At 45.7% G+C, this 15,145-nt stretch overlaps 2 protein-coding genes across 2 annotated transcripts; one reads left to right on the top strand and one right to left on the bottom strand.

The window, feature by feature from the left end:
• Nucleotides 1-11: 11 nt before the first annotated feature.
• Nucleotides 12-6,284, top strand: LOC117472226 (WD repeat-containing protein 34-like; the record flags this gene model as incomplete). Its single annotated transcript, XM_034117395.1, is given in 8 exon segments — nt 12-50; nt 3,240-3,349; nt 3,680-3,850; nt 4,155-4,208; nt 4,210-4,388; nt 4,686-4,843; nt 5,883-5,950; nt 5,952-6,284. Coding segments are annotated over 8 exon segments (947 nt in total), but the record flags the coding sequence as incomplete, so codon positions are not given.
• LOC117472225 (spectrin alpha chain, non-erythrocytic 1) lies at nt 6,193-14,626 on the bottom strand (the record flags this gene model as incomplete). Its single annotated transcript, XM_034117394.1, is given in 14 exon segments — nt 6,193-6,634; nt 6,827-6,974; nt 7,470-7,616; nt 7,756-7,809; nt 9,916-10,112; nt 10,239-10,293; nt 11,098-11,115; nt 11,253-11,365; nt 12,437-12,733; nt 13,399-13,608; nt 13,690-13,766; nt 14,027-14,186; nt 14,303-14,401; nt 14,494-14,626. Coding segments are annotated over 14 exon segments (1,834 nt in total), but the record flags the coding sequence as incomplete, so codon positions are not given.
• Between the last annotated feature and the right edge of the window lie 519 nt (nt 14,627-15,145).

Raw genomic sequence — 15,145 nt, forward strand, 5'->3', positions numbered from 1 at the left:
CGCCGTCACCGCTCTGTGCTGCCACCCCGAGCAGCCTGCCCTCATCGCAGGTACACACACACACACACACACACACACACACACACACACACACACACACACACACACACACACACACACACACACACACACACACACACACCAAACGCTTCATGGGACTCGGCAGAGAGAGCAGTCCTCCTCCAATCGAGAGTCGGTGGTCCGATCCCCGGCCCCTGCTCCAAGGGCGCCGGAAAGCGGGGGGGCCAGGGGGCCATTGGCCCCCCCACTTTTCAGCCCTGCCCCACATTTTCGCAGCGGCGGATGCCGTGGAACACTGTACAAATCCCGTTTCAATAATTCCCCTCTACTCTAAAGTCGCATCTAAAACGCGATCTGATCTAGCTGTGTATATTTTGTTATTTTTGTTATATTCAATCTCATTAGCTACAGGCATTTGTGAAGCTTGTAAAGGGAAGATGACAGCTCTCACTCGCCACTCTGCTGTTCCGCAGCGCCGCTTCCCCTCCCTCTGCTGAAATTATGAATGTAAGGCGTATAGTAATCATAGATAACACGGCAGGGTCCGTTACAGTTTGTTTTTATCTGATTTCAAATAAACAAAGTCTTGGCTTTCAGAATATTAAACTTGTTTCGGCAAATTCAGATGATAAATACAACTATGAAGCTTGTAACGGCATAATTACAAGCGGAGAAGGAGTACGTAGTAACTTAACGTCACAGCACGCATAAAACAGCCGTGTTTCTCGTGAGTGTTTTCCCCGGGAAACAAACACAATATACACTAACGCAAAAATACACAAACACACACACATACATACACTACACACACACACTCGCGAGCTTCCCCCAGACCAGTAATCCAAACGAAAATATCTTCCCTTCGTACTATTTTGATCATTTGCTCCGCTAATAATCAATCAGATCGATGGATTCCAGAGAAGAGGAAACTTTGAAGGCCTTTTTCTCAAAATGATGACTCGGTGACAGTCATTATATAATGTGACATATTTTGCTTAATATTTGGAGTACAACAAACAATCCTGATATCATTAGAAAGCTAGGAATCTCCTCTTTCCAACAGTGTATACAACTCAAAATGTGTCTTCGGGTCAATGCGACTGATTTCGATGGAGCAGGTCACTTTGCATTAGGTAAAATAAAGCAGGCAGACATAACAGGAAGAATATATACATTTTAACCCAATCAAATAGGACATTGTCACACCATTCAAATGTATCCATGTAAATTACAACCAATAAAAAAGCTTAGATTTGTTACGTTGTTTACTTTATTTGTCACATTGTTCTGTGTGTGTCAGCCGTTAACCTAGATAGAAATAATATATACACTTGCAAACATGTCAGAAGAACCAGCGCAGAAGAAAACTAAATACAGTCAATCTAAACTTAAATTAACAACTGGAAGGTCACATCCCTGACATCCACGTCTACGGAGCCTGGACCTTCATCAATCATAGAAACAGCGAAGCCAGATGAACCCAAAAGCAGCAGCTCTGCGGCCGCAGAGACTGTCAAAACCGCCGCCACATAATAAAAAAAAAATGCAGATTTGCTGCTGTCAAACGGCTTGTAACTTTCTCAAAATGTGGAGATGATAGCTTTGTTAATACCGGAGTTAATAACTGGAAAAGTGCCCAAGCCTCCTGGACAGCCACGAAAAGTCTCATTTCCACAGAGAGTGTATTAAAAAAAAGTGCGCTTTCTTCAGGAGAGCAATTTCCAAAATAACTCGTAGCTGAGAAAAACCCCACTCTGAAAAGCTTCATGCTCACCGGAAATATGCATCATGAGACAATTAATGAACTTATAAATCTAATGTATCGGGAGTCTCTCACCACTATATTAACTGAAATTTAAAAGCAATGCAAAACACTGCAGTTATTGTGCTTCCAGCAAACATCCACTGATAAATTGCGATGTTAACAACCTCATGATAACCTCATATTTTTTTAACTTAGGATCGTATACCTGTGTTTAGTCTAGAAAAAGGTAAATGTGTGCATTTTATTATAAAGGTGTGTATATTTACAGACTGTTGCAAAAACTAAGAAGCTTATAAACATCAGGTTTAAAACTAAAAGAGCTTACAAAAAAGTAACACAATTAGAGATGTTTGGAGTTTTATTTTAGTTATTAATTTACATTTTTTTGTCAAAGAGATGCTGATTTGATACCGTTGATACATACAGTTACGGCATTTCCTGTTTCTGCCGGAGAGAGGGGAGTTTGTCCCAAAGCTTGCCTGCTGTATCTACTCCCTCCATCTGACAGGAGGGAGCCTCATGTGTCACTCCACGGAGTTCACTCCGTCACGGAGGGGGAGTGTGTAGGGTGTAGGGCGTAGTTTGGGATTGGGCCATACACACGCACTTTTTTGGCCCCCCCACTTCTAAAATGAATCCGGCGCGCCTGCTCTGCTCCTAGCCATCAGTGTGAGAGTGTGTGTGAGAATGGTCATCGCTCCTGATGAGCAGCTGGCCCCCTGATTGTTAGCCTCAGCAGGCACGTGCAGAGGATGTTGGAGGGGAAGGGGCTCAAATGCATAAAAGGGCACATTGGTGATATTTGTTAATAAAAACATGCCTATTTTTTGTGACAGTGTTAAAGGAATATTGAAATGTTTGTATTTAAAACCAACCCATGACTAAGGTTTGTTCAAACACTGCTTCGTGACAGTTGTTTACAATTCAATGCAATGAAATGAAGTGTATTTTATTAAATTCTCCTCACATGATAACTATCTCCACTTGGACTTAACCCTCTGACTGACAGAAGCTCTGTGCAGCCGACAGATGCACTTTCTGTTATCTATTTCTTTACTGCGATTCACCAATTCGGGAGTCCTTCTGTGTCTATTTCCAGTTTTCAGTGAGCAGGCCTTCTCACACACACACCTACAACCTTAGAAGGAAGTTACTGTTACTGTTTTGATTTGAAAATATTATATTGAGGTATTCTGGATTTATCCGAGTTATATTTTTGCCGTTCAGCAGCAGATCTCGCCCTTCACTGTCACCTCGCTTTTGAGGAGCCCGCCTCCGGTACTGGAGGATCTGCATTCTGATTGGCTAAAAGCACTGTTAAAAACTCTGTGTAACGATTGGCTTGGAACTTTTGTGTAGTTAACCCTTTTGTGAACTGGGTTACATAAAAAAACAACCTTTATAACTTATATCAAAAGCATCTTTCAATAAGCCCTTCCTGCCTTGTGTGTAGGGGGGCTGTACAGTGGAGAGGTGCTGGTCTGGGACACCAGCCGGACTCAGGACCCGGTGCTGGTCCAAACTGGGATGTCAGCAGACAGCCACAGAGAGCCTGTGTATACAGTGAGTACACACTCAGACACACACTGTGTGCTCTATCACTGGTACCAGAGGTTTGCTGTTTGATGCCAGAGGACAGGGTTAGTGTCCTGATGCTTGTTCTGAGAGGCTTCAGCACAGTTACAACATTATAAGTGTGAGCTTCAGTCTGAAACTTTGGAAACATTGGAAAGAATCTATTCAAATCTACATCAGTGTAATGTGGTTTCCTGCTGTCAGTGATTATGTGGAGCATTCTGATTAGTGACTGCTAAAGGAAGAAGAAAGAACTTCACTGCGACACTTAAACTGGAGGCGCCATATTCTATTGAAAAATGATCTGTGTGTGTGCAGGTAGCCTGGGTGCCCCTGCAAAAGAAAGGGGAGTTTGGGGTCCTCAGTGCGGGCTCAGCAGGACGGGTGCTGCTGTGGACGGTGGACTTGGAGCAGGCCCGGTTTGTTCTGAGCGCTGCCTACGCCTTGGTGCCACAGCAGCTCCCCCACAGCAGCGACAGCAGCTTCAAGGTGAGCCTCGGGATCACAAGAGCTAACTCAACTGTTCATTTATTATAGCTAGCTCACACTGAAGAAATGGACACATACAGAATACAAGGATTGCAATTTATGGGAACCGTGATGTCATTTATTTTAATAAATATAAGTCTTTGATTAATGCATCCTCAAAAGAAGCGTTGGCATTTTACACAACAGCACAGATATGAAAGAATAAAGCTCACACCATCCCAGAGACATTGTTATTATTCATTTTAAGTGATTCCAAAACCCCCCTGGGATCTGCAGAAAGTAACAGGGCTCGTTGTGTCCTCAGGCCCGGGGCAGCAGCACTGTGGGGGTCACCTCCCTGGCTCTGTCCCCCTGGGACCCCTGACACCTTCCTGGTGGGCTCTGAGGGGGGTCTGCTGCTCAGATGCTCCTTCTCATCCCAGACGCCAGCTGCTGTGCCCCCCGAAGGCCAGAGTGTGACCCTGAGGGCCCCCGCTGTCTTCCTGTTCAAGCCCCGCAGCGGCCCCGTCCACTCCATACACTGCTCCCCCTTCCACAGGTCCAAGCTCCACCCCTTCAATATTTTTTGTACATTGCAATTACTATGGGGATTCAGTGATGACGTGGTGTTGTGTTTTGTGTGAATTGTGTCGTGTGTGTGTGTGATGTGTGATGTGGTGTGGTGTTGTCGTGTTGTGTGTGTCCGGGTTATGTGTGTGTGTGTGTGTGGTGTGTGTGTGTAGAGTTGGTGTGTGTGTGTGTGTGTGTGTGTGTGTGTGTGTGTGTGTGTGTGTGTGTGTGTGTGTGTGTGTGTGTGTGTGTGTGTGTGTGTGTGTGTGTGTGTGTGTGTGTGTAGGAACCTGTTTGTGAGTGCAGGGACTGATGGCCTGGCCCACCTCCACTCCCTGCTGCAGGCCCCCCCGCTGCTCTCTCTCAGGGTCTCACACTCCTACGTGTTCCAACTGCAGTGGTCTCCAACCAGACCTCTGGTGTTTGCAGCAGCCACCGGACAAGGTACAGCACTTTGTGTATGCAGAACACACATAACTCTAGGTTCAAAACAAGGTGGAAAAGTAAGGTCTTATACTTAAAGGTGGGTTAGTTTGAGAAACCGGCTCAAGATACACTTTTTGTTATATTCCATGGAATGCTCTTAACATCCCGATAGCAATGAATATCTGAAGTGCTTTGACAAAAAATCCATAAAAAAAATATCATCTGTGGAAGCTGTAGTACTGTAAAAAGCACGACCAATCATTTTAGCCGGCCCGGCTAAAATAACTGGATGGCCTACCTGCCTGTCAGCCTTCCATCTGTGCACAAACTTATCTCGTGCCCTCATTGGTCATGTGCGCGTTCGTGTGTGTTGGAGGAGGGGCTCTGTAAGGAAGTGGCAGATTTCTTCCGGCTGTGTATTTTCAAATTCTAGCGCACTCGAGCTGGTTTCTCCAAAATGACCTACCCCACCTTTAAGTAGAAGTAGTAGTACCAGGCTGTAGGAATACTCTGTTACAAGTAAAGTAAGTCCTGCATTCAAAATGTTACTCAAGTAAAATTAGATATGAAATATAGTTAAAGTAGCGACAGTAAAAGTAGTCATTGTGCAGATTGGTCCATTTCAGAATAATATATAATATATGTTTTATAATGATTGATCATGAAAGTGTTCTCAAAGCTGGTAAAGGTGCAGCTAGTTTGAATGACTTTGTATACTGCAGGGTAGCTTGTGAATTTACTCCAGGTACACCATTAACCTCTGAATTGTAGTGGAGTAGAAGTACAAAGTACCTCAAAATTGTACTTATTTAGAGTAAATCTACTTAGTTACTTTACACTACTATTCATCAGGAAGCAGACTCCATGATAACACTTGAGTAGGAGCCATGCACCTGCCTGTTATCCATCACATAGTAAACATGTATTTGAATGGTCACTCAACAGATCCTAAAGAAAGCTGTTACTGCTCTGAGCTTGATGTGACTAATGTAGGATGATATTTGTTCTTGTAATTAAACAGTTAATCAGAACTCGCAGTCTGTGCACTGTCTCTCAGGTGAGGTGCAGATATTCGACCTGGGCCGCAGGTCCCTGAGGCCGGCAGCCACCATCGAGGGGGGGGGCAGACCAACCGGCAACCTGTCTGGCCTTCAACCATCGGAACCCCCACCTGCTGGCTGTGGGGAGGACAGACGGGAGCGTGGGCATCTGGCAGCTGAGCCACGATCTGACGGAGCAGGGCCCCCGAGAGAGCAGCCAGCTGGAGCAGATAGCCAATCAGGTGGCAGAATGACTCGCTGCATAGGACTGATGTATATGAACTGTGTCGTCAAGACAAAAAACGAAATAAAAACAGGAGGCGATGATTCCAGTTCTAACCAGTAGCGTTTATTAAAGCACACTGCAGTTGTTGGTGTTACTAACAACATTAGTTTGACTATTAGGTTCTTAAATTCATCGAAAGCACAAGCTAAATCAGCTAAAAACAATCACATTCAAATGCAGACGGATCCACTATGCTATCATGAGAAGCACACAGAGTTAAAGTAGAGCAGATAAATAGAGGACAGACAGTTGTTATAGTGAGTATTCTTAGTGCCACAGTCATGCAGTTTCAGCCGTGTGTTTGTGTTAAAGTGTGTGGGGGGAAACGCGTCCCGATTGGTCCCTGGGGGGCAGGGATCAGTTGACAAAGAGCGAGCGGGTGAATTCAACGAAGTCGAAGGCTGAGGGCAGCTCGCGGCCCTTGCTGTCGAGGTAGGGCTTCATGTGTGACAGGCAGTAGTCGGCCTGCTCCTTGGTCAGGTTCTGAAACAGAGAGGGACAGTTAGAGCCACTGGTCCACACACTGGTCCACACACTGGTCCACACACTGGTCCACACACTGGTCCACACACTGGTCCACACACTGGTCCACACACTGGTCCACACACTGGTCCACACACTGGTCCACACACTGGTCCACACACTGGTCCACAGAGAGAGCAGAACACATCCCACCTGGAAGAGCTCCTCTTTAGTGACGTAGGGTTTGGCCTCTGTGCTGAGGGCCCGGAAGGCGCTCTCTATCTCCTCACTGGACTTAACGTTCTCGGTCTCTCGGCTGATCATGAAGGCCATGTACTCCTGCAGCGACACGTTGCCATCCCTGCACACACACATTCCTCTGTTAGCATTCCTTTATTGGTCCCACAGAGGGGACATTGACATTGTTACAGCAAAAGTAAAGAGCCAGAAATAGCTACATATTAATGAAGAGGCATGCATACAATATTAAAGAGAAGAATAGTAATTACTCTAATTACAATTTACAAAATACACATCCAGTGCCAGTAAAAGTCTTTTTTTTAAAAAAGCAAACAAGTATAGCATGTATAAAGTAGTGGGATAGCAGCCAGTTGACAGTATTAAAACCGGAAGTATATATCGCAATTATTTACAGATTGATTAGAGAAGTTGAGTTGCCTAACCAGGAGACAGCAGCCAGTAATATGAATAATAATACAAATGATAGTCTAGTTGTTATGTGTGGTGGTCTACCAGGGGCCATAGTTGTTAGCAGCCAATACCACAGTGTGTTGAACATCACACAGCAGTACTGCACATTTCATCCCTATCAATGTTCCCTGACCCGGGGACAGACCTGTTGGGATCCACAGTGTCGAGTATGGCCTCAAACTCGGGATCAGGTTCCCCCTCCTCCACCATGGGCAGGTCGTAGCCCAGCGAGCGCAGACACGACTTGAACTCCTGGTGGTTCAGACGGCCAGACTTCTCCTTGTCGAAATGCCTGCAGAGGAACAGGAGGAGAGGAGGATCAGATGCAGACTGATGATGACATCACGAGGTCCGTTCCAGACATCTTGTCATAGACGGCATAGTTTATCACAGTGTTCCTTCATCCAATGAACACTGGTCAGGTCACTTACTTGAACATCATGCTGAACTCCTTCAGAGCCTCCTCCGTCACTCCGGTGGTGTTCCTGAAACAAAGATGGAGGCAAATGAGCTCCAGCTGCATGATCCGTTTTATTACATTTGGTAACACACCTACAGCTAGGGATGGGTACCGAGCCCCGGTATCAAAGGGGCCCCGGGGCTGAATTATTAAAGACCGTGGTACCGTTAAGCTCCGACGTTATCAGTCTTTTTATCGGTACTGGAGACATGTAAAAAAGATGTCATATCATATTGCTACATAAACATTATATTGCAGTTTTAGTGTCGCCAACTCACTTCGCCTTTTGCAGCATACCTGTATGCCCCACCTCTGTTGCTCTGTACCACTGTGTGTTTGCAGTAAATACTTGTTTTTTGTTTGTTTATTTACAGTACTGTAAGTTCACATTATTTACAATTTGTTTAGTTAATTTACCTTCTCTTTTTCTTTCAAAATAACCGATAAGAGTACCGTTAAAGCACCGGATCGATAAGCGGTATCGATAAAAGTAGTAATACCGTTAAAACCTTAACGATACCGATCCCTACCTACAGCAGAGGTGGGATAAGTACCCAGATCTTTTACTTAAAGTGGACCTATCATGCTATATTTAAATGATATATTGTAGGGCCATACCTATATAAGGTATATTTATACGTTTCTGTTTTCAAAATACCAAACAGATCATGCATTTTAGCCATGCCTCATTTCGCTCTATGTGCTGTTCTCCAGCCCTGTTTTTGCAGGGGGCTGATTCTGTGAGCTGCAGCTGACCACGCCCCCCTGCAGGAGAGGGGAGCGTGCTCTGATCAAGTCAGAAGAGGGGGAGAAAAATAGATCTCCGTCCTCCGTGTTTTATTATATTATTATAGGCAGGGGTGCACATAACTTTCTCAGTGAGGTACTCAGATGAGTACCTGGAGTCAGTGTTTGGTACTCCAACTTCTGGCTCCCCTCAAAGTTCCCATGAAGCCCTCTGTATCGCGAATGTCAACGGGGGGGTGGTAGTGGAGTACAGAGCTTGTGAACGTTGTGATCAGCTGTTTTAGCGCCGTGCTGCTGTACAGACCGACGTTAACAGCAGCCCTGTCTGTGCACACGGAGACCGACTCTGTCGTCCGGTGATCTAACCGCCTTCTGGAAAAGCTTCACAAGTACGTCGGTACGCAAATGCGCTTTGTGACATTTGGACTAACCGGAGAGAATTACAGTGCTTTCCTCGACGGGGAGGGATTGCATTGAATTAAAGCAGCGGGAGCAAAAGCTTGCCTCGGGGAGGGAGAAAAAAAGCCACAGCGGAGAATAAACAGAAGGGTAACCATGGTAACTATGGGCGGGAAATCTTCTTCGCTGCTTTTGTGGCAGACTACAGCGCCACTTACAGGCCTGGCATATGTACTACAGCGTCTCCAGCGCTTTCGAGCGGCAATGGCCGGCTGTGGCCCAACCCCACATTCCCCTGATTGGTGGAGTTGGCCCAATAGCCGTAGCGCCACCATCCTGACGTCAGGACAGTGTTCAAATCTGGATCAGTTTTGATCAGATCCGTTGCAGCCCCTTTTTTAGAGATTTGGGTATGGAGGAAAATAGAGAGGGTTGTGTTTTCTGACACTTGGTGAGTTCCCTGGAACACCGGGGACACATATTCATGTATACAAGACGTACAAAAGTGCATTTTGCATGATAGGTCCCCTTTAAGTAATTGTAGCAATACAACATTGTAAAAATACTCTGTTACAAGTATAGTCCTGCATTCAGAAGTGTACTCAAGGAAAAGTACAAAAGTATTAGCATAAAAAAATAGTACAAAAAGTAAATGTACTCATTTGCCAGATTTAAACAAATAACATGTGTGTTATAATTATGAATGCCTTAATGTCAATGTTCACTTGGTTGGGGATTATTTAAATGGCTATACTGTTGAGTAGCCATAATAATACATAATGATTTATTGGTGGATTTATATTCTGTATTATTGATGCATACATGTAAACAAATGAGAAAAAAATTCCCTCCAAAATGTAATGAAGTAGCATAACATTTACTCAAATGGAGTACAGATGCATCCAAATTGGACTTAAATGCAGTGCATGAGTAAATGTGCTTAGTAACTTTCCACCACTGAAGTGTGTGTGCAGTGGATGTGTACCTGGCCTGGATCTGCTGCTCCAGGTTGTGCTGCATCCTCATCCCCAGCTGGTCCAGCTGGTCCCACTGCTGGGCCAGCCCCACCGTGCTGTGCTCTGTGTACTTGTTGTCCAGGATCAGCGCTTCCTCCATCGCTGCTCCCAGGTCTTCTATCTTCTTCAGCTGGCTGCGCATGGCCCGGATCTCCTGGTGCTTACGCTGCACACACACACACACACACACACATTATCCTTTACCTCAGCTCACAATTCAGCTGATTAAAGTCCAGGTCTTTGACTGCATGTCCCCTGGGAATGACAGCATGCAGCAGTGAGCGATGCTCACCTTGGTGGCCTCCAGCTGGGACTCCAGGGTTCCAGACTCTTCCACCATACACGACCTGCCGGCAACACAACGTGACGTCAGAGAGGAAGCAGCCTGACACACTGTTATAAACTATAACGACTTCAACTCTTCACTAAAACCTTTATGCTACCATGATAACAATTAACTTCTGAAAATGAAATAAACTATTCTAGAGTGTCTAATTTGGCATTTGTTGCAATTCCAACATGTAAATGTATGCTGTGCTGTCTATTCTGCCACGGAGCTGCATGCATGCCAACAATCTACTGTGAGCCAAACCATGCAGCTGCACTACATTATCATTAGTTCATGAACATGAAGTCACTGCACATATGCTTAGAACTCATACACAATGACCCCATGGGACCACATACTATTACAAGTTAAAAGTGCGTGTATGTACAGTGGAAGCCAATATTTCAGTGTTTCCATCAGTGAAGTACACAAAGTAAACAGGGGGACAGCCTGGTGTGTGTGGGCTCAGTGAGTATTAGTACAGTAATGATGTCACAGCCCTGAGGCGTGGGTCAGAAACAGGAAATAGAGCTAGAGGTTGACCTTTCAGAAAGATCATCAGCAACTTGGTACTGAAAGACACAGACAACCCGCCGATAGGCTATGCTATTCAGAGAGGGGGGGGGGGGGGGGGGGGGGCAGAGATTAAATCTGACAAATAATAGAGCGAAATCACGGAGTATTCAAGGGAAAGGAAGAAGAAGAGGAACATGTGTATTTAGATTGACCCTACACGCCACAAAAGATGTACTGTCCTCATCACATCACACACAGTTTACACTCATAACACAAACAAATGATAAAGAGAAAAAGGGATAATTACCCATCCAGAAGATAAGTCCTGAGGCACAGCAATCCAAGCGTCAGGGAGGGAGGAGGCAAGAGGAGGGGGAGACGTTACCAAGAGGCAATACGTTTTATAATGTATCATTCTAAGAGAGCTGGCCTGTGTCACTATACAGATGTGTATCTCTGTACCTGGTCTCCTGCAGCCACTGGTGGAAAGCGTTTGCGTGCTGAGCGAACTCCTGACGCAGCTTGTCGTTCTCCTCCTGCCTCCTCTGCTCCTTCTGCAGCTCCAGCTCTCGCTCCTACACACACACACACACACACACACACACACCAACACACACACACACACACACACACACACACACACACACACACACACACACACACCACACACACACCACACACACACACAACACACACACCCACACACACACAACACACACACACACACACACACACACACACACACACACCACACACACACACACCACACACACACACACACACACACACACACACACACACACACACACACACACAACACACACACACACACACACACACACACACACCACACACACACACACACACACACACACACACACACACACACCACACCCCACACACACACACACAGTGAGCATGGCTGTAGGCAGTAAGGCAGGTGAGTGGGTGTCCAGGGGGGGGGGGGGGCTTTAGGATAGGATATGTTTCCATTTATATAATGTCTTAGCCCTATTTGAAAGTGGAAAAGGGATACAGCAAAAGGAGACACAACCCAAGAGAAACAAAAACATGAACACATCTTTCTCTTGTATTTAGCTATTGAAATCTAAAGCGTTAGAGTCAAGTTATACAGGTGTTCCCTATTCAACTTCTGCACAGCCTTATTATGTTCTTACGATTGATGGCTGAACTGAAGTCACGACCTGTGTATACAGCTACAGGCCAGGGTAACGTTAACTCGGAAGCTTTAATTATATGTTAAGCAAATGACAAGATAGGCCTGATCAGTATATCAGACAGGGATTGACTCAGCAGAAGAAATATTCAGATTTGCAATTTGGCAAAAAAGCGAGCTGTGGTATCAGAGGTGTTGTCAGTGTTGGCAGGTAACCTGAGTTTAAGTCTCAGAATTAGGGGGATTTCGAGATCTGGAGAGAAACCATTGGCTTGCAGCACCTTTGAACTCCTGCAGCTCTCAGGTCAGTAATATGGTCGGCAGCAATGCTATGCTGAGTATTATTGATGAAGTAAGAAATGTTGTGGAGCACAGGTGTGTTGGGAGTATTTTGGGGCTTAGAGGAGAAAGTGAATAGAAATAACAGCAGGTAATATAATATAATATGAATAATGTTAGAAGTGGAGACCTTGATGATCTTCTGCAGGTTCCTCCAGGTCTCCTCCAGGGCCTCCATGGTGAACCAGGTGTAGGGGTTGGACACCACCTGGTAGCTCTTGATCTGCTGGTCCAGCTCTGCCAGCTGGTTGAAGTCGGCCTGTGCGGAGCTCAGCGAGGAGCGGAATGCTTCGTGGGCCTCACGCAGCGCCCGGATCTCCTCCAGAGAGTTGCACCGGACCGGGTCCGTCAGATCCTCCTCAGCATTCTCAAACCAGCTGTTGAAGGCTGATGCCTTCTTGGCAAATGTCAGGAACAAGTCCTCAACCTGTGGAGAAGAAGTCAACCTTAAAGTCCAGTTTACTTCCATTACATCAGGAGTGGTAAAATGCTGTCCCTTGCATAGATTAGAGCAACACATTAGGGTACTTTTCCCTCCACGTCATGCCCCGCCCCTTTTTGGGTGAAAACATACGCTGTGTCTTTTTTATCTACATAGAGCCCACTTACAATGGACAGACAGGCAAATAATATGATAGGAGGACGATGATCAGCAGCGGTTTATGGTTTCATTCAAATCAATAGTCAGCCTGCCGATGGACGAGCTGCAGGCAGCATCTAACACTCTAACTGGGGTTACCTTGGCTTGTCAGAGTTTTGTATACGTCAATGCAGATCTACATTCACTACTTAACATTACAACTGTTTACTTTGACAATTGACGTTAGCGTCATTAGCATCATGATATAGCATCATTAGATTGTCCTTTTTTCTAAGAGGGTGTAAAGAAATCTTAATTCTGGATTCTTTCTGCTTGACGACGATGCCTTGTTTTCACAGCAAAGTAGGCAGGGCCATCATTTTGCTAGGAAGTGACGTAGCGCTGCTCTAATCCATTCAAGATTTTCTTTGGACAATATCGTTTTAGAGGTTTTAAGTTTATTTGTGGAAGTGTTAAAAATCCAGTAGCCGTCCTTGTTCTGGCCTCCCTACCTTTCTGAAGTGCTCTTGAGCCTCCAGAAGCTTCTTCTTGCGAGATGAGGAGTTGGACAGCAGCTGGTTCCAGCGCTTTATGAGGGCAGCGTGACGAGCTTCGATGGCTTTTGATTGGACATGTTTGGTAGCCAGCAGCTGGTCCTTGAGCGCTGTGATGTTTGTGATGCCCTCCTGCTGGAAGGCCTGCAGACCGGCATCAAAAGTCTCCTGCACACACAGAAAGATGGTGTCAACACAAAGAGGAATACGGTACAGAGAAATCAAATATTCTTTGGGGAGATGCAGTACCTGCTTGGTGAGCAGAGTCTGCACAGAGGACAGGTCTCTGCCGTAGTCATCAGTCTTCAGGCTGTTCTCTTTCTCTCCTGAACACAAAACACATCCACACAGTCAGAGCCAGCCACACTCAACCCTCACAAACAGTTATCTAATTATTACAGACATTTAAAGATAAGTTAAAGGACCTGGAACTATCTTTGACTAATGGATGAATTCCCCGCTATGTAACGTCTATGCAGAGTTTGATCAGAGCACAGATTGATGTCAGGTGTTCTGTACAGGCTAAATGTGTCAGAGCTGTTCCAGCGAATGAGACTGCAGAAGACGAAGGAAGGTGTGTTCGTACCGATCCAGGACTCCACCACATCCGCCTTCCAGTTGAACTGCAGGAAGGCAGAGTTTTCGTCCAGCTTGGCCTTCCTCTGAGCGGCGGCCCTCTCCAGCTCCGACACTTTGCCTCTCAGTGCCGACATCTTGGCACTGATGTTGTCTACATGATGGTTGTTCTGTTGGAAACACACTCAATTATCATGGGAACCCTTTGTTTCTGTAGTCCTACTGTACAAATCAACATATGCTAATTAAATAAGTGTATTTTCTCTGGACGTGGTGTCGTCACTACCTTCTTGATCAGCTCCTCTCCGTTAGTGCACACATCGTTGACTCTGTCCCTGTGCACGGTAAAGTCAGTCTCAAATGCTTCATGCTTTTTCAGCAAGCCCTGTGTGAAAGAGAGGTTTCCTCGGAATTCAGTAAACTCATCGCTAAGGTTAAACACATATTTACTGTGATGTATTTTGGTGTTTTGCACACCTGCACAGCAGCCAGTGTATCTCCATAGTCCTCGCTCCCCACCAGATTCAACTTCTCATTAATCCAAGCTTCTTCCTCTTCCACGTTTGCCACAAACTGCTGGTACTCCAGCGACTCCTCCAGCCTCTGTCCCCTGGAGAAACACACATTCATACATTTACACCAGGGTTTCCGTTAGCCGGTAATTACCGTTTTTAGCTGGTAACATTTATTAAAAACCGGTAAATTCAAAACCTGCCGGTCAAAATGTCCGGTAATAATTAGGGATGCTCCGATCGATCGCCCGCCGGTCATTATCGGCCGATATTCACTCTTAATAGTTTGATCGGTGCTCTCTATAAAGGCCGATCAGGAGAGCTGGATCTGATCCATATGGACATAAACGCGAGTGAAGTATAACCGGACGAGAGAGAGATCAGATCAGCTGCTGAGTCTGACGGAGACACGCAGCTCTGCATGATCACCTGAAGCCCCGCCCACTGTTTAGCGAGCTGCATATACAGACGGGCTGTCAGGAGAGGGAGGAAGAGAGGGAGAGAGAGAGAGAGAGAGAGAGAGAGAGAGGAGAGAGAGAGAGAGGAGAGGAGAGAGAGAGAGAGAGAGAGAGAGGGAGAGAGGAAAAGAGAGGATCCGTTTCTCCCGTGCTATTATC

This window comes from Trematomus bernacchii, unplaced genomic scaffold (genome assembly GCF_902827165.1).
Source record: "Trematomus bernacchii unplaced genomic scaffold, fTreBer1.1, whole genome shotgun sequence".
NCBI lineage: Eukaryota > Metazoa > Chordata > Actinopteri > Perciformes > Nototheniidae > Trematomus > Trematomus bernacchii.